This window comes from Rhinatrema bivittatum, chromosome 4 (assembly GCF_901001135.1).
Source record: "Rhinatrema bivittatum chromosome 4, aRhiBiv1.1, whole genome shotgun sequence".
NCBI classification, from domain to species: Eukaryota; Metazoa; Chordata; class Amphibia; order Gymnophiona; family Rhinatrematidae; genus Rhinatrema; species Rhinatrema bivittatum.
The window spans coordinates 208,277,967-208,303,171 of record NC_042618.1 but is presented as its reverse complement, the minus strand read 5'-3'; the positions used below and the strand labels follow the sequence as shown (position 1 = coordinate 208,303,171).

At 44.2% G+C, this 25,205-nt stretch overlaps 1 protein-coding gene across 5 annotated transcripts in view; it reads right to left on the bottom strand.

Moving 5' to 3' along the window:
* The window catches only part of RBM6 (RNA binding motif protein 6), a 483,691-nt gene that overhangs the window by 58,679 nt on the left and 399,807 nt on the right, over positions 1–25,205 (bottom strand). For 4 of the 5 annotated variants that reach the window (XM_029599637.1, XM_029599633.1, XM_029599634.1 and 1 more), the window contains exons 15-18: positions 15,821–15,912; positions 13,709–13,885; positions 12,587–12,733; positions 5,192–5,284 (exon numbers count right to left, since the gene is read on the bottom strand). In XM_029599637.1, coding sequence (XP_029455497.1) covers positions 5,192–5,284; positions 12,587–12,733; positions 13,709–13,885; positions 15,821–15,912 — 509 coding nt within the window. The remainder of the gene's footprint in view (positions 1–5,191; positions 5,285–12,586; positions 12,734–13,708; positions 13,886–15,820; positions 15,913–25,205) is intronic. The other variant, XM_029599636.1, reaches the window with a different exon arrangement.

Sequence of the window (25,205 nt, the reverse complement as noted above, 5' to 3'; positions counted from 1 at the left end):
GTCACACTACATTTTCAAGAGATGATGGGGTGGGGGATGTGCCAAGAGGAGTCTGACAGTAGTTTTTCCCCTACCCAGATAAGTTCTGAAAAGCAGACTCCATAAATTGTGTGAAATTAATAGTCTCAGTTTTGAACTAGATTCATAAGTTTTATGGTAAAAGATAACGTGAACAAATACAGAGCAAAATAACTCTAAAAAGATACAGCAGTGGGATGGGGACTGTCCAGTCTTGTGTATCGAATGCCATATATATGATTATCTGCCTGCTGGGGAGAGGTTGTATGTGTGCATCTGGTGCATACAGTTCCTAGCTCTCAGACTGAGCACAGTCTCTGGAAGCTAGAATGGCACACCTGAAGTCAGAGAGAAAAATACATAGGGACATAGTAATGTGGCCTTGCCTTAACTCTGGCAGCCCCATGCTGCTTTGGAGAATCAAGATTACCTGCAAGGAGAGCATCACTTTGGAATAGCAGAAGTGATCCACTATTTATTTATTAAGTTACAATTATTTACTGTTTAATCACTATAGTGCCCTAGGTGAGTCTCAACACAATATAAAACAATGTTACTTATTTATTAAAAATGTATAGACCGCCTATCAACATTCCTAGGCGGTTTACATGTTACCATTCATAAAATATAAAAACAATACAAACATAATAAATACAAAAACACATCATAAAAATATTACATACAAATAATCAAAGATAAAAGAATGACAGTTTAAATCTAGTTTAAAACACAAGCATACACCAAAACATCACACAAAAACTGACATTAAGACAAAAGCAAACTGCAACCTGCCTTCCAGGAGATGTGTTGTCACTTTCACACTAAAGATATGTCTCAGGTAATGTGAGCCCAGAGGGGTAGCGGTAATGACTGTTGTTATTGCCAAGTCAATCATTAAAAATTAAATAGCTCAGTAACTTGCCTGCCTGGAGTTAAACTCAACAATCACTTATCCGACACATTCCAATGCTAAACAAGCATTCTGCAAGGATCAGCGCTCTCTTCAACCCTATTTAATATATACATGCTGCCCTTGTCCAAATTACTAAGAGACCTAGGATTGAAATTCTTTCTATATGCTGATGATCTGCTATTCTATATCCCACTAACAAAATCATTTGAAAAAACAGTACTTATCTCTGAATTTATGGTCACAATAAAATAAAAACTTGTACTAATGAAACTATCGATGAACCCCCAAAAAACAGAAATAATCTGGCTGAGCAGAAACTCATCAAAATCTATTCCAATGGGCATAGATCTCAGAAATTGCCAGTTAATCCCAGCAACTCAAGAGAGAGATCTAGGAGTTCAAATTGATGAAAACTTAACTATGAAAGCCCACATTAGCAAACTGATCAAATCAGGTTTCTACAAGTTGCGAATCCTGAGCAGATTAAAACCTCTACTAAACACAGCAGATTTCAGAACAGTATTACAATCACTAATATTCTCAAACCTTGATTATTGTAATTCCCCACTTCTGGGAATTCAGACTAGTCACTTAAAATCCCTACAACTACTGCAAAATGCTGCAGCTAGACTACTGACTAGAACAAGGAAATACAACCACGTCACTCCAATTCTGATCACTTTACATTGGCACCCTGTACAATCAAGAATAATCTACAAAGTACTTACAATAATATTCAATAACATTTATCCGAATGACGATCTGATGGGAATAACATTTAAACCACATATCCCACTACGAACACTCAGATCACAAAAACAGAGGCCTCCTAGAAATCCCGACCATAAGAAACTCATCTAACGCAAACAAGAGAAAGAGCAATTTCAGTCGCTGGCCCAAAACTATGGAACTCCATGCCAGAGGACCTGCGATCAATAACAGACTTTAAAAAATGTAAGAGTGAGTTAAAAACATGGCTATTCACAAATGCCTACTGTCTGACAGAAAACTCCAGTTCATCACAAGTCTGATAACCAGAAATGTCCTGATCAATTCCCCCTACCCTTGGGCCATCTATTGCCCAGTTATGTCTTTCCTTAATTGTACCTATCCCTTGATATGCATCCTCTGTCTCTAAATGTTTCTCCAGTTTACTACCTGTACGTATGCCTACCTGTTTTTCACAATTTATGAATGTCAAACCTGTACACCGTTATGAGCTAGTGATTTTCACATGGAACGAAGGTATCCTACCTAATAAACGAAGGATGACCGACGTGCCGCAAATGCGCAGTAGAGACCAGCTCTACCGCGCATGTGCGGGCACGTCGGTCTGAGCCAAAAAAAAATGGCGGCGTCCAGTGGCAGCGGCGGTGTTGGGAGACAGCGGCGGCAGCGTTGAGTGGCAGCAGCGGCGGCGGCGTCGGATGGCAGCGGCGGCGGGTGGCAGCGGCGGCGTCGGATGGCAGCGGCGGGTGGCAGCGAGGGAGGAGAGAGAGAGGGAGGGACTGACAGAGAGAGGGAGGGACTGAGTGAGAGGGGAGGAGAGAGAGGGAGTGGGACTGAGTGAGAGGGAGGGAGTGGGACTGAGGGAGGGAGTGGGACTGAGTGAGAGGGAGGGAGGGAGTGGGACTGAGTGAGAGGGAGGGACTGAGTGAGGGGGGAGAGAGAGGGAGTGGGACTGAGAGAGGGAGGGAGTGGGAGTGGGACTGAGAGAGGGAGGGAGTGGGACAGGGAGTGGGACTGAGTGAGAGGGAGGGAGGGAGTGAGACTGAGGGGAGGGGGAGGGAGTGGGACTGAGTGAGAGGGAGGGAGAGAGGAGGGAGGGAGTGAGACGGGGAGGGGGAGGGAGTGGGACTGAGGGAGAGTGAGTGGGACTGAGGGAGAGTGAGTGGGACTGAGGGAGAGTGAGTGGGACTGAGTGTGAGTGAGAGGGAGGGAGAGAGGGGGGGAGGGAGGGAGTGAGAGGAGAGGGAGGAGTGGGTGAGAGGGAGGGAGGTAGGGGGTGGTGAAGAGTGAGGGGAGAGAGAATGAGGGGGAGGTGAGAGACAGAGGGATGTAGCCCGTTTTAACGGGCTTAACGGCTTGTATAAATCATAAATAAATAAGGGTTGCAGACCTCAGAAGTCACCCAATTGGATTTGAGAATGTACAAGGGAAAAGGCTAGCTGTCATGAAACATATGGATACCATTGATTTAGAAAGCTGCAGCAGAGAGGTTCTGGAGGCCAAATTTAGCATTCTAGATAGTGACTGAAATCCAGAGCGTCCAGGGTAGCACTCTCAGAAATGCTTCCAGTTTGATGCACAAGACTCCAGAGGCAGGCTGATCTCTGGAGTCTTAATGTGTGGATGATAAGTGTTTGGAGGACAGTTCAATTGACAATTATTTGTCAGGTAGACCTGAAGATCACAAACTCTAACTTATGAGAGTGGGCAACAGGGAATGATTTCCCCATTAGGGCTGTTGGGTAATTCAAGTGACCCAAATTGGCCATGTTCAAAGACAAGATGCCAGGCTCAAAAGACTACTGGTCTGGTCCAACATGGTACTTTGTATGTTCTTAGATGACAGAGACATTCAAATACCTCAAAGGTATAAATGAGACACAAGAGGCAAACCTTTTCTAGAGAATGCTCTACAACAAAAGGTTGCAAGTTTTAGGTCTGTTAATTTACCTAGATTTAGAATCCTAAGTTAGGTTTTTAGTGCTGGAAATCCTTGCTAACCACCTAATTTTTCCACATCCTAACTCTGCTTCCAAAGTCTCTCACTTTTTAGGAAGTGAGAGACTTTGGAGGTGGACTTAGGAGCAACATCAGAAAATACCTTCACCTCCACTACCTTCACCTCCCAGTGAAGGTAGTAGAGACAAAAATAGTAACAGAATTCAAGAAAGTATGGAATAAACACACAGAGGTCAATTTTAAAGGGTTAGGTACCTAGAGTCAGGCACCTAAATTGGCCCTTTGGAAAACTTAATAGGTTTGAGAGCCTAAATTTAGGCTCCTAGTTTCACCAGGCACCTAAATTTAGGGTCCTAAAAGTGAGAGACTTAGGGGGAAGACTTAGGGTGAGGAAAAATTAGGTGCTTAGTGAGGAATTTCCAGTACTAGGAACCTAATTTAGGCTTCTAATCTAAGAAAATTAACAACAGACCTAAATTTAGGCCCCTAGGTTTTTGGAATCCCTAAATTTAGATGAATTTTCAGCAGAAAAATTAAGACACTAAGTTCGGCTGAATATAGGTCTCTAACTTAGCGACCTAACTTAGATTTCCAAATTTTAGAACTCAGTTTTTAGCTTCAGAGGATCCTTAGCTGTGAAGTGGTGAAAGGAAAGCCAGAGATCAACTGAAGTCACCTGAATTGCAACAGGAATGAAATTGGGCAGATTAGATGGGCCTAGGGGTCCTTATCTGACATCATAATTTATGTTCTATGTAAGAGAGAGATGGGCAACGAAGGCACACAGGATTATGCTATCTTGAATATTTACAGTGACTTCACATTACGGAATAGAATGATAGGAGCAGATTTACAGAGACTTTTTATTAAAGGATTCAAGGGTAGTGAGAAGTTTAAGGTATCTGTTTAATATGACTTAAAAGGATTGAGGAAGCTTACAGAACTGTATTATAGTTTAAGAAAGTAGGAAGGGACTTACTGCAATTTTTATTATTGGATAAGAGAACAGAGGAGGCTTATGAGTGACTGCTTATGGAAGGATATCGTGAGAAATATTGTAACTGGTTTATTATGGAATAGGAGGATACGGAGTAGCTTACAGTTACTATTATGTGATAAGACAGTAGGCTTAAAATAACTGCTTAGTATGGAACAAATAAAAACAAAAGATATAAATATGAAGTGATACCTTTTTATTGGAGTAAATTAATTCATTTCTTGACTAGCTTTAGAGAACTAATACTTTCTTCATCAGGTCAGAATTCATATGAGCAAAGGATATTACCAGGAAATACAAAATATTGCAATGATAGGATCAGCAGGACAGGGAAGCCTTACAGTGGACTTTATTATATGATAGGTAGGCAGAGGAATGTTCACAGTGACTGCTTATGAATTAGGAGGGCTGAGAGGTTTACAGTGAGTCATTATGGAAGAGGTCGGTGTGAAGGCTTAGGAGGACTGCTGATGGGATTAGGAGAGCTGGGGAGGTTTACAGTAATAGGTCATCATGGAACAAGACAGGGAAAGTGAAAGCTTAGAGTAATAGCATATTATGCAGGAAAAGCTTACCGTGGCTGGAGGATCCTCTTTTTTCATCAATGAAGGAGGCAATGGCTTTTTAAACAAATCTTCTCCATCAGACTTCTGTTCTCCAGACAAGTTCTGAAAAACAGAAGAAATCAGCAATGAAATCAAGTTTACTTAGGGAATAGCCACTGCTATTAATTGCATCAGTAGCATGGGATCTTCTTAGTGTTTGGTTAATTGCCAGGTTCTTGTGGCCTGGATTGGCCTCAGTTGGAAACAGGATGCTGGGCTTGATGGACCCTTGGTCTGACACAGTATGGCAATTTCTTATGTACTGAAAAATCTTTCCCCATCACAAAAGCCCTTTAACTCCTTTCTTTAATCTGAATTTTTGTACTGTCAAAAAGAGCTGGAAGGACACATTTAAGGACTTGAAAAATGTCCTGCAGCATTTTTAGGTTTCTTTTGTTTTATGCCTTTTATGATTTTAAAATTTTAAAACTGTGGTATTTTGCAGACTTTTTTTTTTTGCAATATCCCAATGCAAAGTCATTTAAAAGAGGTTCTATGTTAGGAAGAGTAGTAATGTTAAAAAGGTGTTTCAGGTACAATTCTGCTTCAATTGCCATTTCAGTTTAAGAATGAGAAAATATTTAGAGTGACTGAAAACTTTGCAAAGGAAAATAAAATATGTCAGCTTAAGCAGAAGATGGATCAAGGGAGAGTGCTACTTGGATTTCAGTAAGGCTTCTGACAAGGTTCCACACAGACAACTTGTAAACTGAGCGCCCTTGATATGGGCTCTAAAGTGACTGATGCGATTAGAAACTGGTTGAGTTGAATGTGACAAAGGGCAGTGGAAATGGCACTCACTCTGAGGAGAGGGCATTACCAGTGGTGTGTACCACAGGAATCGGTCTTTGGATTGGTTCAACATTTTCGTAAGGGATGTTGTGGAAGGACTATTAGGAAAGGATGATATTTTTGTGGATGATATAAACCTGCAAAAGGACAGAAACCTAAAAGTATGGAAAGCATGAGGATGGATCTAACAAAGCTTGAGAAATGGGCAATTCTGGTCCTTAAGAGCCACAGACTAGTCGGGTTTTCAGGATATGCCTAATGATTATGCATGAAATAGGCTTGCAAACAACTGAGGCAGGGTGCATGCAAATCTCTCGCATGCATATCTGTTAGGGATATCCTGAAAACCGGACTGATTTACGGCCCTCGAGAACCTGAATTGCCCACCCCTGGTATAGAGTCTGGTAGATAAGGATCACCTGAGCAGGAGGGGGCTGAAATGGGAGTTCCCTTGCTCAAGTTGGCTTCTTGTGCCCACCAGGCGAGAGAGACCTCGAGTGGCTCGGTTATCCGAACCAGCACAGAGAGGTCCTGAGAGGCTTGGTGCCACTGGGAACTCAAGATCCACTGCCTCATTCTCTAGACAAGCCATCGGAGTGACATGCACCGACGCCATGTGGCCCAGCAGCCGCAAAAGCAGGAGAGCAGAGGCCGTCTGTCAACGACGAATGGACGGGGCCAGGCCCGCTAGGGTCACCACCCGATTGCTGAGGATGAATACCCTGGCCACTGTGGTGTCCAGGTCCGCTCCGATAAAGCTCAGCCATTGGGACACGGTCAGCTGGGATTTTGGATAGTTGATGAGAAAACCCAGTGACTGGAGCACTCCGACTGTCGAGCACAGGGCCCGGAGGACTCCCTCCCTCGAGGGACTCCTGATGAGCCAGTCGTCCAAATATGGGAACACATGTACCCCCTTGCGGCGTAGATGTGCTCCCACCACTGAGCGTCTTGCAAATCGAGAGAGCAATCCCCTGATGAAGAAGCAGGATTAAGGTGCCCAATGAAACCATCTTGAACCGCTCTCGCCTCAGGAACTTGTTTAAGGCTCGAAGGTCGAGGATGGGACGGAGGTCGCCTGTTATCTTTGGAATGAGAAAGTACCTGGCTGGAGTAGAACCCCCCAGGCCCGCTGGGCATGGGGAACTGGTTCGACGGCTTTTGACCGCAACAGGGCCGAGAATTCCAACTCGAGGATTGCTGCATGCTCCACGAGACCCCACCCCGATGAGGGAGGGGAGTCTGGCGGGATGCTGAGCAGATTTAGGCAATAACTTCATTTCATGATGGTTAACACCCATTTGTCGGTGGTGAAGGGGGTCCAGCAGTTTGCAAACAGGCATAGCCGGCCCCCAAATGGTGGGTTGGGACCTGAGGGCACCGGGGTTATGCTGCTGCTCTCTCTCTGCGCTGCAGGTCTGGGCTGAAGTGCGGGTTGGGCCCAAGGCACCCGCTGTTGGTGTGGATGGCCCTTTGGGGTAGCCCAAGTTGGACGAGCTCGCGAGGCCTGAGGATATCATCTCCGTTGCTTATAGAAGGGTTTCCTCGAGTCTCAAGACAGCGTCCGACGGGTCACCGTGGAGGGGTCTGAAGTGCTGGCGGACAGTTGTCGCAGGGTTTTGTGGTGGTCCTTTAGCTAGACCTTATCTCTGAACAGGTTTTCCCCTGTGTATGGGAGGTCTGCCAGCTTCTCCTGGTCTTCAGTGCGGAGGTCAGAGACCTTAAGCCAGGCCCAGCGCCGGGCACTAATACCGGCCGCCTACACCCTTGCCGCTGTCTCAAATATGTTGTAGGCCGCTCGCACTTCATGCTTGCCGGCCTCAAACCCTTTTGCACGATGGACTCCAAACCCTCTTGGAACAGCTGTGGGAGACCTTCAGAGAGCTTCTGGACCTGCTTCCAGAGGTTAAGGTTGTAGTGATTCATGTACAACTGATATGCCGCTATTCGGGCAAAAAGCATCGCCCCCTGGAAGGCTTTGCAGCCCAGGGCATCCAAGGCCCTTTTATCCTTCCCTGGAGGGGCAGAGGAATGAGTGTGGGCCCTTTTGGCCTTCTTGAGAGCAGACTCCACGACAATGGACTGGTGTGGAAGCTGGCTCTTCTGGAAGCCCAGGGCCTGTTGTACTAAATAAATGGCTTCCATCTTCTAGTTGACCGGGGCAGCAGAGCCTGGGTGCTCCCATACCCGGTAGAGGAGCTCAAGGAGGACCTCATGCACCGGGACAGCTACCACCGCCTGTGGGACATCCACGAATTGGAGGACTTCTAACATTTTATGGTGGGCGTTCTCTTCAATCAGCAGTTAAAAAGGCACGGCCTCCGTCATCGCCCGAACGAAAATGGTGAAGGACAAGTCCTCCAGGGGTGAGCGGCGCCTCTCATCTGCAGGTGAAGGCTCTGACGGGAGATCATCCAAGGCCTCCGAGGAAAACTCGGAGGAATCATCACCCCATGGGTCATAAGGGGCCTCTCCTCCTCACCACGGACCCGCTTGGGTCGAGGAAGAAGGCCGAACCCTGGGTCCCGGGGTACCAGATCGATGGCCTGTCAGAGGGCCTCAGTGTCAGCCGTGTGGGCATCCTGGGCACCAGGACCATTGAGGGCCTTGGAAGACCTGGGGGCTCTGGAGCACCCGATAGCCCGAGACCGGGCTCGTGTACCAACGGCGCTGCCTGTGGTGGCCGGTGTGGAGTCGCATCCTCCTCCTCTTAGGAACCCGGAATTGGGATACTATCGGAGGGTGGAATCTGTAGCAGACGAGGCACCGGAGGACCTCTGGGCACTGGCTGCATCGGCAAGGCACTGAGCAGCATGTCCAGCCTTTCCACTAGGGGCTCCGGTGCTGGTATGGGAGCCGGCACCAGTGGTTGCTTGAGGCCCCGAAGGGCATGGAGCACTGCCTGCTGGACCACGTGATCCAACTCCTCCCAAAATTCGGGTGTAGTACTCGCCGATGAGGGAGGAGAAGGAGGATGGGGGTGTAACTGCTGCCTCCAGGGGGTCCGTGGAGGTTCGGTACCCGACACAGAGATCAGTGGAGGAGGACGGGATCTCCTCACCTTGAGGCCGCATTGGAGGATGTTGGTGCTTCCCTCTGTGCTCATCCTGGTTGTCCTCCGGTGCCGAGGAAGATGATCCCGAGGCCTTGAATTGGCCTGACGCCCGGTGAGGGGCGATCCCCCGCGCCTTTATCATCACGGCAGGACATCGAGGGCGACCGCCTGGAGTCAGAACGATCCTGATGGCTCGACGTCCACGTCCCCAGTACTGGAGTCGATTGTCGGGAACCGAACAAGTGCTCCATCTTATCCAGGCAGGCCCGCCAGCCCTTGGGGGTCATCTGAGCGCAACTGGGGCACAAACGAACATCGTGGGAAGGCCCCAGGCAGAGGACGCAAACATTGTGCAGGCTGTAATGGACATAGTCTGCGGACACTGAGGGCACTTCCAGAAGCCGGTCGCCATTGAGAAAAGATGACATTCGGGCAGTGGCCACAGAGGAGGCAGATGCTCGGGAACAGACCGTAACAAGTTGGGAAAAAATGTACTTATTGAACGCAAGAGGAACAGACATGTGAAGGGGGACCCCGGAGCGGGAAGTACCGCGAAAAACATGGCTGCTGGGATAGTGGCATGCTGGGCATGCTCAGTGTGCCAGTCAAAGTTTCTAGAAACTTTGACTGGCACAAAGTCAGCATGGCTTTGACTGGCACAAAGTCAGCATGGCTTTACCCAGGGCAAGTCTTGCCTCACAAATCTGCTTCACTTTTTTGAAGGAGTTAATAAACATGTGGATAAAGGTGAACCGGTAGATATAGTACACTTGGATTTTCAGAAGGCGTTTGACAAAGTTCCTCATGAGAGGCTTCTAGGAAAAGTAAAAAGTCATGGGATAGGTGGCGATGTCCTTTCATGGATTGCAAACTGGCTAAAAGACAGGAAACAGAGAGTAGGATTAAATGGGCAATTTTCTCAGTGGAAGGGAGTGGACAGTGGAGTGCCTCAGGGATCTGTATTGGGAACCTTACTGTTCAATATATTTATAAATGATCTGGAAAGAAATACGACAAGTGAGATAATCAAATTTGCAGATGACACAAAATTGTTCAGAGTAGTTAAATCACAAGCAGATTGTGATAAATTGCAGGAAGACCTTGTGAGACTGGAAAATTGGGCATCCAAATGGCAGATGAAATTTAATGTGGATAAGTGCAAGGTGATGCAAATAGGGAAAAATAACCCATGCTATAATTACACAATGTTGGGTTCCATATTAGGTGCTACAACCCAAGAAAGAGATCTAGGTGTCATAGTGGATAACACATTGAAATCGTCAGTGCAGTGTGCTGCAGCAGTCAAAAAAGCAAACAGAATGTTGGGAATTATTAGAAAAGGAATGGTGAATAAAACGGAAAATGTCATAATGCCTCTGTATCGCTCCATGGTGAGACCGCACCTTGAATACTGTGTACAATTCTGGTCGCCGCATCTCAAAAAAGATATAATTGCGATGGAGAAGGTACAGAGAAGGGCTACCAAAATGATAAGGGGAATGGAACAACTCCCCTATGAGGAAAGACTAAAGAGGTTAGGACTTTTCAGCTTGGAGAAGAGACGACTGAGGGGGGATATGATAGAGGTGTTTAACATCATGAGAGGTCTAGAACGGGTAGATGTGAATCGGTTATTTACTCTTTCAGATAGTAGAAAGACTAGGGGGCACTCCATGAAGTTAGCATGGGGCACATTTAAAACTAATCGGAGAAAGTTCTTTTTTACTCAATGCACAATTAAACTCTGGAATTTGTTGCCAGAGAATGTGGTTAGTGCAGTTAGTATAGCTGTGTTTAAAAAAGGATTGGATAAGTTCTTGGAGGAGAAGTCCATTACCTGCTATTAAGTTCACTTAGAGAATAGCCACTGCCATTAGCAATGGTTACATGGAATAGACTTAGTTTTTGGGTACTTGCCAGGTTCTTATGGCCTGGATTGGCCACTGTTGGAAACAGGATGCTGGGCTTGATGGACCCTTGGTCTGACCCAGTATGGCATTTTCTTATGTTCTTATGTTCTTAAAAGTATTCTGTGCTAAGCTCCATCTGCTGATGTCACCCATCTATGAGGGCTACCATCCTGCTTGTCCTGGGAGAAAAACCCACCTCTACACCAGCTTCCACGAACCATCGGGTCGCCAAGCAAATGGAACCAAACAGCCCTCCCACCTCACTGCAAGGACCGACAGCTCCCACTGTCCAAGGTTCTTCCACCACTGAGCCTCAGACCGGTATTCCTGCCACTCACTCTGTTTCCTGTCTTTTTTTAAAATTTTTTAAACTACATTAAACAGAACAGGGATACTTCCCTGAGCAGGCCTGGTGGATGAAGCAAGAAGGACCTCGAGGGACCGAGGTAACCAGTCCCCGGCTATCGGACTTTCCAGTGCGCTACAGACAAAGCCCAGATAGGGGTTTCCAACTCCCCTGCAACCCGGCTCCACCTGCGGGATGGTCCTCGAAAGAGCCTAACACCTCATGGAGCTTCCGGCTTCTTCTCCGTAGCCCTAAACTTTCTTCTTCCCCCCCCCCCCCCCCCCCAGACTGCAGGTTTGCACCTCTGCCATCTGCTGGAGTCAGAGGAATACTGAGGGGACTGTAGGTGGCACTCTTGGATATGCAGCAGTGCCTCAAAGTTTTATTCTCTGACTCCATCTGCTGATAGGGAGGCAAAACCCACTTGTCTAACTGATCTGGGTATGTTCAGGAAGGTGCAAAATCACCTCGCGGCTTATTGCGCGCCAAAGGAATAAACCTGGAAGCGGGGTCTAGCCAAATGGCTGTGCAACCCACCGTGCCTGCACTACCTCTTCACCTCATCGAACTCCTCAGAGTCATGAGCGGGACAGGAGAACGCCGAGGTAACAGATCCTTTTTCCTGCTTTCCTGTCGCTGCTGTATTAATTTTGTTGTTTTGTTTTTTTTATAAGGCAAAAAAACCTTTTACCTGAGCTCAGCCTTCTCTGGCTGAGAGCAAAAACGGGTCCCAGCTACAGGGGCAGAGAGCTAAAGCTTTCACCGCTGAGTATCTCTCAGAAACAGATCCCAGCTACGGGGGGGAAGAAGGCTAAAGCCTCCACTGCCAAGCCTTTCTCTGCTTGCAACTGCTACTGGAATTCTGGTCAACAGCAGTCAAGGTTTTTGGACCGAGGGCACTCTACTGAGGGAGAGACCACACGTATCGCCTTAGGAGGCAAGCAGTGCTATATAGAAGTCTCATCTTTCTATTATCCCTTTTCTTCTCTCTCTCTTTTTTTTTATTTTTTTTACTCACAGGGGAAGGGGAAATGCATGTCCATCATCTGCTGGAGACAGAGAATACTGGCAGGCTGATGTTGGGACGGGACTAGACGGCCATGATGTCAGCTTTTGCCCCATCTCCATCTGCTGGCAGAGGTTCATAACCCACTCGTTCGGACTGACCTATCCGAATGCTAAGGAATAATTGTGTTGATCCAATAAAAGTTATTATAGGCCTCAAAGAGTCCTAGAAAGATAAAGGGAGACATATTATTTACCTTACTCTCCGAGAATGTTCTGTTAGTCCTGCGGGGTTCTTTCCTGACCCTTCGCCTCGGCTCTGTCTCCTCCTCTCTTTCACTGCTCGCAGTTCTGGCCCTGCAAGCTATACCTCTACGACGCTTAAAAGAAAGGGACAGATGTGACTGGGTCACAGGAAAATAATATGTCAAAGCTCAAGCTTACAGAGGTAGTTTTCTAACATCATTCATAAAATATTTGGCAAATATGCACATAAGTTACACCAGTTTTCAAAGTGGACATACACACAAGTCCGCTTTGAAAATTATCCCAGAAAATCTACCTGCATAAATTACATCTGTTAAAATGGCCACATACATTTTCCACAAAAATTATCCACATACTTTTAAAAATCCAAATCTATGTGCTTAAGTCCAAACCATCAAATTTGCCCCAAGAAATGCCTCCGCTTACTCTGGGTAAACTTGCATGCATAAGTTTACCCACATATCCAGCAGGCAATTTTGTAAAAGACCATTTCTGCATGTAAAACACTGTTTTACCTGCAAAAGTCAATTTGAAAATTACCTCACATGGAGCAATTCTCAAAAGTCATTTATCTGGGTAAACTTGACTGTCTGAAAATTGATCATTCTTTCCATGGGCAAGAGTATACATGAGGATCAACAATGTGCACGCTTTTACCTAGGAAAACTACCTGTGTTACTTTGAAAGTATAAAGTGCTTGCAGAAATAGGTACAAATTTGTGCACATGCTTTTTCCCTTTGAGAACTGGTGCAGTCAGTGGGTAAAAGTACATGCAGACTTTTGCAACTTTGCAGGATGTTTTGAAAATTGCTCTCACAGTTGCCATTCTCTTTCTCAATTGACTTTCATAAGGTATCCATCATGCAGCTGCCTTGTTTCTTTCCACATGACTTATTGGAGAGCTATTGTGCCCAGCTTCTTGCCAGTCTTTCCTATCTAGCTTCATCAGAGTATCATCACACATAGTTTTCCTTATTCCTTCCATGTGGCTCTCAATAGGAAGCTGCTGAGCCCAGCTTTTGGATCACATCAGGAAGCCATTGTGGCCGGTCTCTGCCCTCAACCCTTCCCATTCTGCAGTGAGGGTAGAGATCAGTAAAGAGCACAATACCTTATTAGATGGGGGGTCTCGTGATCTCATCCTGATCTTCCTCCGCTCTCTCCGTTCTCTCCGCTTGCGACTAGACTCCTTGGGGAAAGTCTTCTTCTCTTTTCTTGCCCCAACTTGCTTCTCATGATGCTTTCCTGTTGATTCACTGGGGGCTTTCTCCCCAAGAGGCACTTCTTTCTGCAAAATCAAATTCAGAATAGATTGATCAGAACACTAGTTCTCATTGTTTTGTGACTACTGAATTTCTGTCAGTCATCTGAGTTGTTTCATGTACCTCACACATTCACCAAAATGCATACCAAATACTAAACTTACACTTGTTTTTTCTCTACCATGGTTGTTTAATGTATTCTCTCTGCTTTCCTCTGTTTCCTCCTTTTGCCATCCATCTCTCTCTTACCTACTTTTCACATATCTTTCTTTAATCTCATTTCTGTCCACTTTTCTTTTCACAGCCATTTTTCTTCATTCACTATCAGTACTTTATTTCCTCCCACCTCTCCATAGCCCACACTTCCACTTCCCCATCTCTTTCCCCAGTGACCTTTCCAAGCCTTCCACCTCTCCTTCGTTGGCTCTCAGCAACCCCTCTCCCTGATCATGGCTGTACTTTCTTTTTCCGGACCCTGTGCAGGCCTCATTTTTAATCAGGAAGCCCACAGGATAAGGAGACAGGAGGAAGAAGAACAGCGATGGATACATGAAATACAATTTCACTGTGCCCCCATGATACCTACTGCCGCTGCTTTAGGTTTGCAGTCAGTTGCCTCTCCTGCTGCTCTTGTGTTAGTGGTTGCAGCCTTGGGCTCCCCTCTCCTCTGCAGTGGTAATGCTATCACATCTCCATTTTACTTCTCCAAGTTAGATGTGGCAGCGAGCCCAACACCACCTGCTTCAGGTTGCTGCTTTGGGTAGTGGGGTCAGATAGCTACTTTCCACAGTTTGTGCTCCTATTTCCTGTTTAGCAGCAGCAATTTGACTGTATACATGCTGACAGGGTACACACACCCATATTTGGGAATTTTTGAGTTGTGGTTACTCTGAGATTAGTGTTGAGACAAGCAAGGTGCTTTCTCCTTGAAATCAGAGCACTCTCTCCCCCATAAACACATGACTGTGATAAGAACAGTATTCCCTCTCACAAAAACATATTTGAGACAAGCAAAGCTTTCTCTGCCTTAAATACATCTGACACATATATTTTCACCCATTGCTTATTTTTATTAGTGATTTTCCATGAATCCCCTCAAATTTTTCTTACTACAATGATGTTTTATGTATTTTAATCAATTATATAGGAAAACGGGTGGATGTTTCATATATTATACGCAACCATCCAGGTGCCAATTTTTTCTGTTATAATCATTAACAACCTCCCGCCTCCAATTTTTATTTATTTAAATTTTGTAGCTTTAAAATATATTGAGATGGCTCATAGAAAATCCTTTTTTTTGTAGATATTTAATTTTTATTTTTATGCTAAAAACATTTTTTTTCTGTGACTAGCACTTTCCCATATATTTATATTTTGAACCGTCAATGGAAGGATAGCAATTACTTCCATTGACAGCGCAAAATATAAATATATGGGAAAGTGCTAGTCACAGAAAAAAATGTTTTTAGCATAAAAATAAAAATTAAATATCTACAAAAAAAAAGGATTTTCTATGAGCCATCTCAATATATTTTAAAGCTACAAAATTTAAATAAATAAAAATTGGAGGCGGGAGGTTGTTAATGATTATAACAGAAAAAATTGGCACCTGGATGGTTGCGTATAATATATGAAACATCCACCCGTTTTCCTATATAATTGATTAAAATACATAAAACATCATTGTAGTAAGAAAAATTTGAGGGGATTCATGGAAAATCACTAATAAAAATAAGCACTGGGTGAAAATATATGTGTGATAGATTGGACATTCATCTGGTGAGGATCTTTATTGAAAGATTGTTAAATACATCTGAGACAAGTAAAGCAGCCCATCATCTGTAATAAGCATATCATCTGTAACAAGCACAGCAGATGCTCTGTTTCCCCCAAAGAACACATCTAAACAAACACAACAGTCATTCTGCCATCAGACAAAGTTGCACTTATAAGGTCACCTGTGATTTTGGATCATAGTACATCCCAGACAGTGGATCATAATAAACTCCCAGCTCTGAATCATAGATATAACTGGAGCCATCAGAGGAAGCTGAAAAATGAGAACAGTCTGTGTCACCAAACTATAAGGTCATAATGAGTGTCACTGATATACCAGGTATGCATAAAGTCAGAGAAAGTCTGTTACTGATATGTTGGGTTTATGTAAAGACAGAGGGAGTCTGTCAGATATACCTTGCACAAATAAAAGTGGATGCTTTACTTATAAACTGGCACAGATATTTATAAAGGTATTTGATCATCTCTGTTTGTTTTTATTTATACTTGCTAATTTTGTTAGGAGTTTCACAGGGATTCTGTTCTATGAAACGTCCTGTGCCATGGATGTAGATGGCCTAATTGAGTTCCTAATGTCCCATCCAGCCTTCCCTTTCTAGAATTCTGTGAGGTCCACTTCAGTTGCTGTATCTATGTGCAGGCCATTGAGCTGTCACTCAGAATATTGTGTCCAGTTCTGGAGGCAGTACCTCCAAATGGATATAGCCAGGGTGGTGTTCATCAAGAAAAAAGTTACCAAAATGATGCAGGGTCCATACTAATGAAATGAGACTTAAAGACCTAAATATATATACCCAAGATGAGAAGAGGGACCACAAAGATATGACAGAGACAATCAAATACTTCAAAGTAGCAACAATGCACAAAAAGAAAACCTATTTCAGAGTAAATAAATGCTCTAGAACAAGAGGTCACAATATGAGGCTCCAAAGGGGTAGACTCAAGAGCAACATTAGCAAATAATTTTCAATGAAAGGGTGATTGATGGATGCACAGAATGGCCTCCAAAAGGAGGTAGGGGAGACAAAGTGACAGAATTCAAGAAAGAATAGGGTAATCACAGAAGATTCCTGGATATGAAGGAGAGAGAGAAAAGCCAAAGATCAGCTGGGGTCTATGGCACTGCAGCAGGAATGGAGTTGGGCAGACTACCTGGTCCCTGAGGTCCTTATCTACTATCATATTCTCTGTTTCTATCAATTTAAACCATGCTCACACCTCTCCAGCTTCCCCCCCCCCCCCCCCCCCTTTGGTTGGCTTATATAAGTTACATGGGGGTAGGGGGAAAAGAAGGTCATTTTCAAACAGCCTGCACAGGTACTTTTTAGCTGCAGATTTTGGCCAGAATTTTCAAAGCAGATTTAAATGCATAACTCTGCTTTGAAGATTCACAGATGTCCGCAAAGTCTGGCATGGCATACATGCACAAAGTTACACTTGCTTAAGAGTAGGTGTAACTTTATGCATGTGGATTTACATGCATACATTTACAAATTGAAAGTACATGTATAAATCCAGCTCTAACTCCAAACCTCCCCTCCCACCCCAAATTCCTGTTTTGTATATGTGTAATAGTAAATGGGAAATCATGTTTTGCATGTATTTTTATGTGCATATCCACCAGGGCTTATTTTCAAAGAGCCACTTAACTGCATAAAACTGGGTTTTGTGGATGTAAGTGCCTTTGAAAATTATCCCCAAAATATCCTTTAACATTCTGAATAATCTAGTGGAAGCATAATTTCTCTTAGCAATGCAGAATATTTGTGTCAAAATGCTTATTTACAAAAATTCTGCCAATAAAAGTCAAAACCTGTTAAAAAAAATTTATTTTTTTATTTATGCTATTTCAAAATTATACAAGACAATCTTGATAGAAAATGAAAATTGAAATGGAAAATTACAAATCAAGAAAAGAGAAGAGCAGAAACCACCAATCAATATATATATCAATATATATTCTTGTTGATACTTTCAATTTACAATCCAGTCGTCAATGGAGGGGAGGGGGTGGGGGGGAAGGACACCAATCCACAACCCCAGGAAAAAATAAGAAAAACAATAGGCAATAGATCTTAGAAACAGCCATTACAATGTAAGGAACTATTGTGAGACTATTATGACTGGGGGTCAGCTAAGGTGTCAGTGGAAGGTACTTTATCAATCATGAATTGGGTCAACTGGGGCGGGTCATAAGAACATAAGAAATTGCCATGCTGGATCAGACCAAGGGTCCATCAAGCCCAGCATCCTGTTTTCAACAGAGGCCAAAACCAGGCCACAAGAACCTGGCAAGTACCCAAACACTAAGAAGAACCCATACTACTGATGCAATTAATAGCAGTGGCTATTCCCCAAGTATAATTGATTAATAGCCATTAATGGACTTCTCCTCCAAGAACTTATCCAAACCTTTTTTGAACCCAGCTACACTAACTGCACTAACCACCTCCTCTGGCGACAAATTCCAGAGCTTAATTTTGTGTTGAGTGAAAAAGAATTTTCTCCGATTAGTCTTAAATGTGTTACTTGCTAACTTCATGGAATGCCCCCTAGTCCTTGTATTATTATTCGAAAGTGTAAATAACCGAGTCACATCTACTAGTTCAAGACCTCTCATGATCTTAAAGACCTCTAACATATCCCCCCCTCAGCCGTCTCTTCTCCAAGCTGAACAGCCCTAACCTCTTCAGCCTTTCCTCATAGGGGAGCTGTTCCATCCCCTTTATCATTTTGGTTGCCCTTCTCTGTACCTTCTCCATCGCAACTATATCTTTTTTGAGATGCGGTGACCAGAATTGTACACAGTATTCAAGGTGCGGTCTCACCATGGAGCGATACAGAGGCATTATGAAATTTTCCGTTCTATTAACCATTCCCTTCCTAATAATTCCTAACATTCTATTTGCTGTTTTGACTGCTGCAGCACACTGAGCCGACGATTTTAAAGTATTATCCACTATGATGCCTAGATCTTTTTCCTGGGTGGTAGCTCCTAATATGGAACCTAACATCGTGTAACTACAGCAAGGGTTATTTTTCCCTATATGCAACACCTTGCACTTGTCCACATTAAATTTCATCTGCCATTTGGATGCCCAATCTTCCAGTCTTGCAAGGTCCTCCTGTAATGTATCACAGTCTGCTTGTGATTTAACTACTCTGAATAATTTTGTATCATCCGCAAATTTGATAACCTCACTAGTCGTATTCCTTTCCAGATCATTTATATATATATATATATATATTGAAAAGCACAGGTCCAAGTACAGATCCCTGAGGCACTCCACTGTTTACCCTTTTCCACTGAGAAAATTGACCATTTAATCCTATTCTCTGTTTCCTGTCTTTTAACCAGTTTGTAATCCACAAAAGGACATCGCCTCCTATCCCTTGACTTTTTAGTTTCCTTAGAAGCCTCTCATGAGGGACTTTGTCAAACACCTTCTGAAAATCCAAATATACCACATCTACCGGTTCACCTTTATCCACATGTTTATTAACCCCTTCAAAAAAGTGAAGCAGATGTGTTAGGCAACACTTCCCTTGGGTAAATCCATGTTGACTGTGTCCCATTAAATTATGTCTTTCTATATGCGCTACGATTTTGATCTTGAGAATAGTATAAGAATTATTCTGATATTTCACCATGCACTTGCAAGAGAATTTCAGGAAAAAAAAGGCCCCCCCACTTGTTGAACCCTAGGACGCAGTAAAAGAAATTGTTTTCGCCTCTTCTAGGTCTGCCTGGAGACATCCGGGAATACTTTAACTTTAAACCGTAGAAAGGGTTCTGACCTATGGTGAAAAAAAAGTTTCAACAACCAGCCTTTGACCGGCTCTAGAGCTAATCTATTTATTTATTTATTTATTTTTCTATACCGATATTCGATTTGAAATTTCACACCAGTTTACATACAACGGGATGTCTAAAGGCAAGCCTTTTGGTGACATGATACAGTATAACAGATTAACCGAGTAAATATTATGTAAAGCAAGTTTTCTTTACATAATAACTTTTCTAACAGTAAATATATTCTGATTTAACTTACTATGTACAATGGCAGAGAGGGGAACTAGCTGTGCCAAGGGAGGGTAACAAAAGGGGGGAGGGGGGAGCTGGGAAGAGGTGACGGGACAGGGAGCCAGGGATTAATTTTCTGGAGGGAATGCTTTCCGAAAGAGCCAAGTTTTGAGATTCTTTCTGAAGGAAGGCGTAGAGGGGTCAGTTCTGAGAGGAGCCGGGAGGTTGTTCCAGATGTGGGGTCCTGCTATTGATGCACCACGTTCTCTTGTGGAGACTCGAACTTCCTTAATGGAGGGAGTTGTAAGTAAATCTGTGTTGGTTGAGCGGAGGTTCAATGTAACAATGAGTGTTGCAGAAACTGCAATCTCAGAGTCTGATGTTTCAAGCATTGTAGAAATATCCATACTGGGCCCTTCAACCGGAACCAAAGCCTCCATTTGTTCTCCATATTGTTCATTCCCAGACATCTTAAATTGTGGTAAATAATAAATTCTGGAAACGAGTGGAATTGCATTTTCAGGAACTTGCAAAATTTCCAATAGGTATCTCCTAAACATCTCAGGCAGCTTTGGAAAGTTCATGCACCTGAGATTTTTGCTCTTCACAGAGTTTTCCAGATTTTCGATCTTTAAGTCCATACTGTTATTTTCTTTGATCAATAATGTTTGGGATTGCTGAATTGAATTTACTTGAACCCAAAGTGATGAATATTGTTGCTCTAGATCAGCACTAATATTAGTTAAACCAGAAATTTTATTTTCTAAATTCTCATACTGTGAGGTCAAGGGAGAAAGTTGTTGTAAAACAAAACCACGAAGTTCAGCTATAGCATCCCAGATTGTTTCCAGTGAAATCACAGAAGGTCTCTGAATCGAAAGTAGTGAAACAGGAGATGAAAAAAGTTCACTCACGATACCTTGAACTGATCCTGTGTTGCCTCCATGTCTACTGTCCCGCAAACTCTCGGCATCCAACGGTCCAAGTTCACATAATGGACGAGCAGCAGAGAGATTAAGATCCCGGTCACTCCCCATTGAAACAGCCGATCCCACCTCTAGGTTCACTGGTGTTCCCTGTGTTTCTCGGGAGCCTTTCTCCAATGCAGGATTGCCGGGTGGCGCTCCTTCAGTCGGGCTTAAGGGTGACAATGAGCCAGGGAGAGAGGGGATCTCAAATTCCCCTCCTGTTCTCTCCAACATGGAATACCCAATATGGAATACCCAACATGGAACTGCTTCTCACGACATGGGAATCCATCGGGCCCGTCAGAGATTGTGATGAAGGGGCCGTGGGGAGTGGCCCTGCCCTCTGCTTTCTCTTCCTACCCATTTAGGAAATGGTTAGCAGGAAAAAGATTTGAAAGAAAATTAGCCGAGAGAGATCCGCACGGCGTCCTCGATCTTTTGGCCATCTTGGATCCGCCACCTGTTAAATTTAAATAATGGGAGAGCTAGTTTGAAAGCCATTTAACTGGGTAAATAGCAGTTTATCTGGTAAACTGGCCTGGCTGAAAATGTTCCTATCCAGTAAAAAGGAAATGTGGGGTTGCATAGCATGGGTACTTTTAACTGGGATAAAGCAGAGTTGCTTACCTGTAACAGAAGTTCGCCCAGGACAGCAGGATGTTAGTCCTCACTTATGGGTGACATCAACGGATGGAGCCCTATCACAGAACACTTTTGTCAAAGTTTCTAGAACTTTGACTAGCACATTGAGCATGCCCAGCATGCCACTAACCCTGCATCCAGCAGGGGTCCCCCTTCAGTCTCGTTTGTAGCAAAAGTATGAGCGAAAAATAAAATAAGAAAACGTAAGTGAACACAACTCTGCAGGGTGGCGGGCAGGTTTCATGAGGACTAACATCCTGCTGTCCTGGAAGAACACCTGTTACAGGTAAGCAACTCTTTCTCCCAGGACAAGCAGGATGGTAGTCCTCACATAGACCTCTTTGCTTCAATTCACAACCGCAAAGTAGACCAATTCTGCTCTCTACACCACAGCTGCAAGACACCTCCAAGGGATGTCTTTGCCCTTTTGTGGACAACGGGTCTTCTATACGCATACCCTCCTCTTCCGCTCATCACCAAGACTCTCGTGAAGTTACAAGATTGGAACGCAATGATCCTCATAGCCCCATATTGGCCACGGCAGGTTTGGTTTCCCATCCTACGCGACCTCTCAGTCCAGCAACCAATTCACCTGGGCACAAATCCAACTCTAATAACGCAGAACAACGGACTGTTGCGTCATCCGAACCTCCACTCCCTGTCTCTGACTGCATGAATGTCAATGCCTTTGAGCGCGAAGATACCAGTGATGGCAGGTCACTGGTGACTTGATGGTGTTGAGACGCTGATGGAGAAGGAGTTGATGAAGAAGGCGGCTTCCGACTAGGTGCACTCTTGGCCGGAGAAGATGGAGATGAGTGCTTAGAAGCGAACAGGTGCTCCATCTTTTCTAGGCGGGCCCAGCGGCCTTTAGGTGTCATTTGGGCACAACTAGTGCACCGTTGGACGTCGTGGGAAGGCCCCAAGCATAAGACGCAGATGTCATGAGGGTCCGTAATGGACATAGTCCTCGGGCACTCTGGGCACTTCCAAAAACCGGTCGCCATTTCAAGAAAATAGGGGGCGGCGAGCAGTCGGTGGTCATTGGGCACAGATGGAAGAACCACCGGGAACCGACCGCAAAGAACGTGGTAAAACTTACCGGCATTAGCGGAGGATGGCAGCCGATGGGGGACCCCGGGCTGGGGCAAAAATTTTTTTTTTTAAATCAGAAGAAAAGTTCCGTGAGGAAAAAAGTTGTGAGAAATTCTCACAGAGCTCCTGAGAACCGTGAGGCAACTGCTGCGCAGAAAAAAAGAGACTAAAGGGGGACCCCTGCTGGATGCAGGGTTAGTGGTATGCTCAGTGTGCCAAAGTTCTAGAAACTTTTACAAAAGTGTTCCGTGATAGGGCTCCATCCGATAATGTAGCTCATATGTGAGGACTACCATCCTGCTTGTCCTGGGAGAAAGAGAGGCATTCTCAGAAATCTCTCTCTGTCCAGGGCGGAAAACAGCACTTATTCTTTCTCTTTGAATATTAGCTATGAAGTATGCATGTTAAATGAGTGTGCATACTTTACAACTATGCAAACTATTGAAAATTGTCTCCAAAATAGCAGCAGTTCCTATGGACATGGGATTCAGTATCAGTTAATGCTCTGTCTTATCTCAGTCCTTGAATTTCACCATACAGAGGCATTAATAGCCAGCAAATGCCCTGGGTCCATCAGGAATTATCGGTTACATAATAAGCACTGCGAGTAGATTTGGGGTTGGAAGTGGACTGTACCCTGTTACAGAAACAACTGAAGACCTGGATTTTCTCTGATACTTGGGATGTGGTTTGGAAGTGGAAGAGAACTTGGGGACCTGTTTGTAGGTTGAGGTGTAGACCTCCTTGACCTCACAGATATTTATTCTGTAATTTTGTTTTGTGTTAGATTATTTATGTGATTATTTCATGTTTTATTGTATATCACCTTGAGCATTCTTAAAGCCGTAGCTAGCCTATGGCCGATATGGCCTCCGCTATAAGCGCCATCCACGAGGGTTGCCATCATAATCTGTCGGCCTCCCCTCTACAGATACAGCCTTGAAGCCTCAAGAGCTCAGCTGCCTGGGGGAGAACTGCTGTACCAATTTCTGGAGTCTGGGGGGAGCGGCAGCAGCTCCCAAATTGGGACAAAAAAAAATCATCAATACTGTCCCTGCCCATGCGCAGTCAGAAGCAGAGGGGTCCGCGGAGCTGCAAGAAGCAGCAATGACCTCCCACCCCCTGAAATCAGGAGCACACCTTGCCAAGCAGAGTCAGCCTCCTCCACTGCATTTAGGGAGAGCATGAGCCGCAAGCTGAAAAAAGCAAACAGTGGCCTCTCATTCCACCCCCAGAGCCTGAAGAACTGCCCTTGGAGCTGTATTGGCTTCCCATCCTACCTCAGTAGTCAGAATGAGCAAGGCTCACAGAGCAACAAAAACAGCATCCACCTTCCACCCCTGGAACTCGGGAGGAGGCAGCCTATGAAGTAACAGGGGCCTCCTTCATCTCCCCCACATTTAAGAAAAGCATGGCTCGCAGACCGAAAAAACATAAACAAAGGCCTCCTATTCTGCCCCTGTAGTCAGAAGCATGCCTGCAAAGAGAAAGAGAGAGAAAGGAGAAAAGTGTGTGTGTGTGTGTGTGTGTGTGTGTGTGTGAGTGAGTGAGAGAGCGCGCATGCAAAGTACTGTGTATGCATTTGTGACTGAGCATGTGTGAGAAGGAGCAAATGAGCATGTGTGTATGGTTGTGTTAACATCGATTGAGGTGATATTGTATAATTATATTTTGTCTTTCTAGATTTGAAATCTGCCGGGTAATTGTCCCTCCTGATGCAGCCTTTCGGCAAAACACAGGGTCCGTGTCGGGGGATCCGTTTGAAGGATTACTGCTGTTAAAAAAAAAAACAAACAGTGGAGTTGCCATGCCAAATAAAGTTTATATCTACACACTTGATCTCTAGATGCAAGAACTTTGTATTTTTCTGCATCTCTCCTTGATGTATATGAGAGAGAAACAGCACAGTAGTATGCATGTGTGTGAGCATGTGAGAGTGAGCGAATGAGCGCGTGCTTGTGTGTGACTGAGCATGTGAGAGCGGAGCATGGTCTGTATGACTGAACATTTGAAAAAGCAAATGAGCATTTGTGTGTATAATTGAGCATGTGGGTATAATTCTATATGTAAAAGAGAAAACAAGCGGGTGCGTGACTGTGCATTTGAGAGAATGAGCGAGAATATGTGTGACTATGTGACAGAACAAATGAGCGTGTGTTTGTATAATTGAGCATGCAAAGAGTGTGTGTGTGTGTGTATGAGCATGTGAGAGCACAAGCGAGTGTGTACATGTTTATAACTGAGCATGTGAGAGGGCGAACAAGCATGTGTGTATAATTGAGTATGTGAATGAGAGAGTGAATGAGCATGTGTGTTAGAGTGAAGGGAGAAAGTTTGTGTGCAACAAACAACTCCTCCCACCACTCCACTACAATCTTTGAGCATCTGGAAATCAAAAGTTCCCAGGTATGGAAAGCGGGCTATTTATTAATCCCTGTTAATTATAATTATTGGGTATTATTTATTGTATCTGCTATTTTGAAATATTTTATTGCCATTTGGAAAAGTTTTATAAGTTTTTAATTATTGGATACTGTTCTGTCAGCTGTTTTGAAATATTTCTTTTTATTAGTATGGTTTTACTATTATGATTGATGTTTTATATTTCTTTATTTTGTTTGATATTTTATGAGGAATGGCAATGTTTCTGTTTTTCCCTTCTTGCTCTGAACATAAGAACATAAGAAATTGCCATACTGGGTCAGACCAAGGGTCCATCAAGCCCAGTATCCTGTTTCCAACAGTGGCCAATCCAGGCTACAAGTACCTGGCAAGTAACTAAGTAGATCCCATGCTATTGCTGCCAGCAATAGCAGT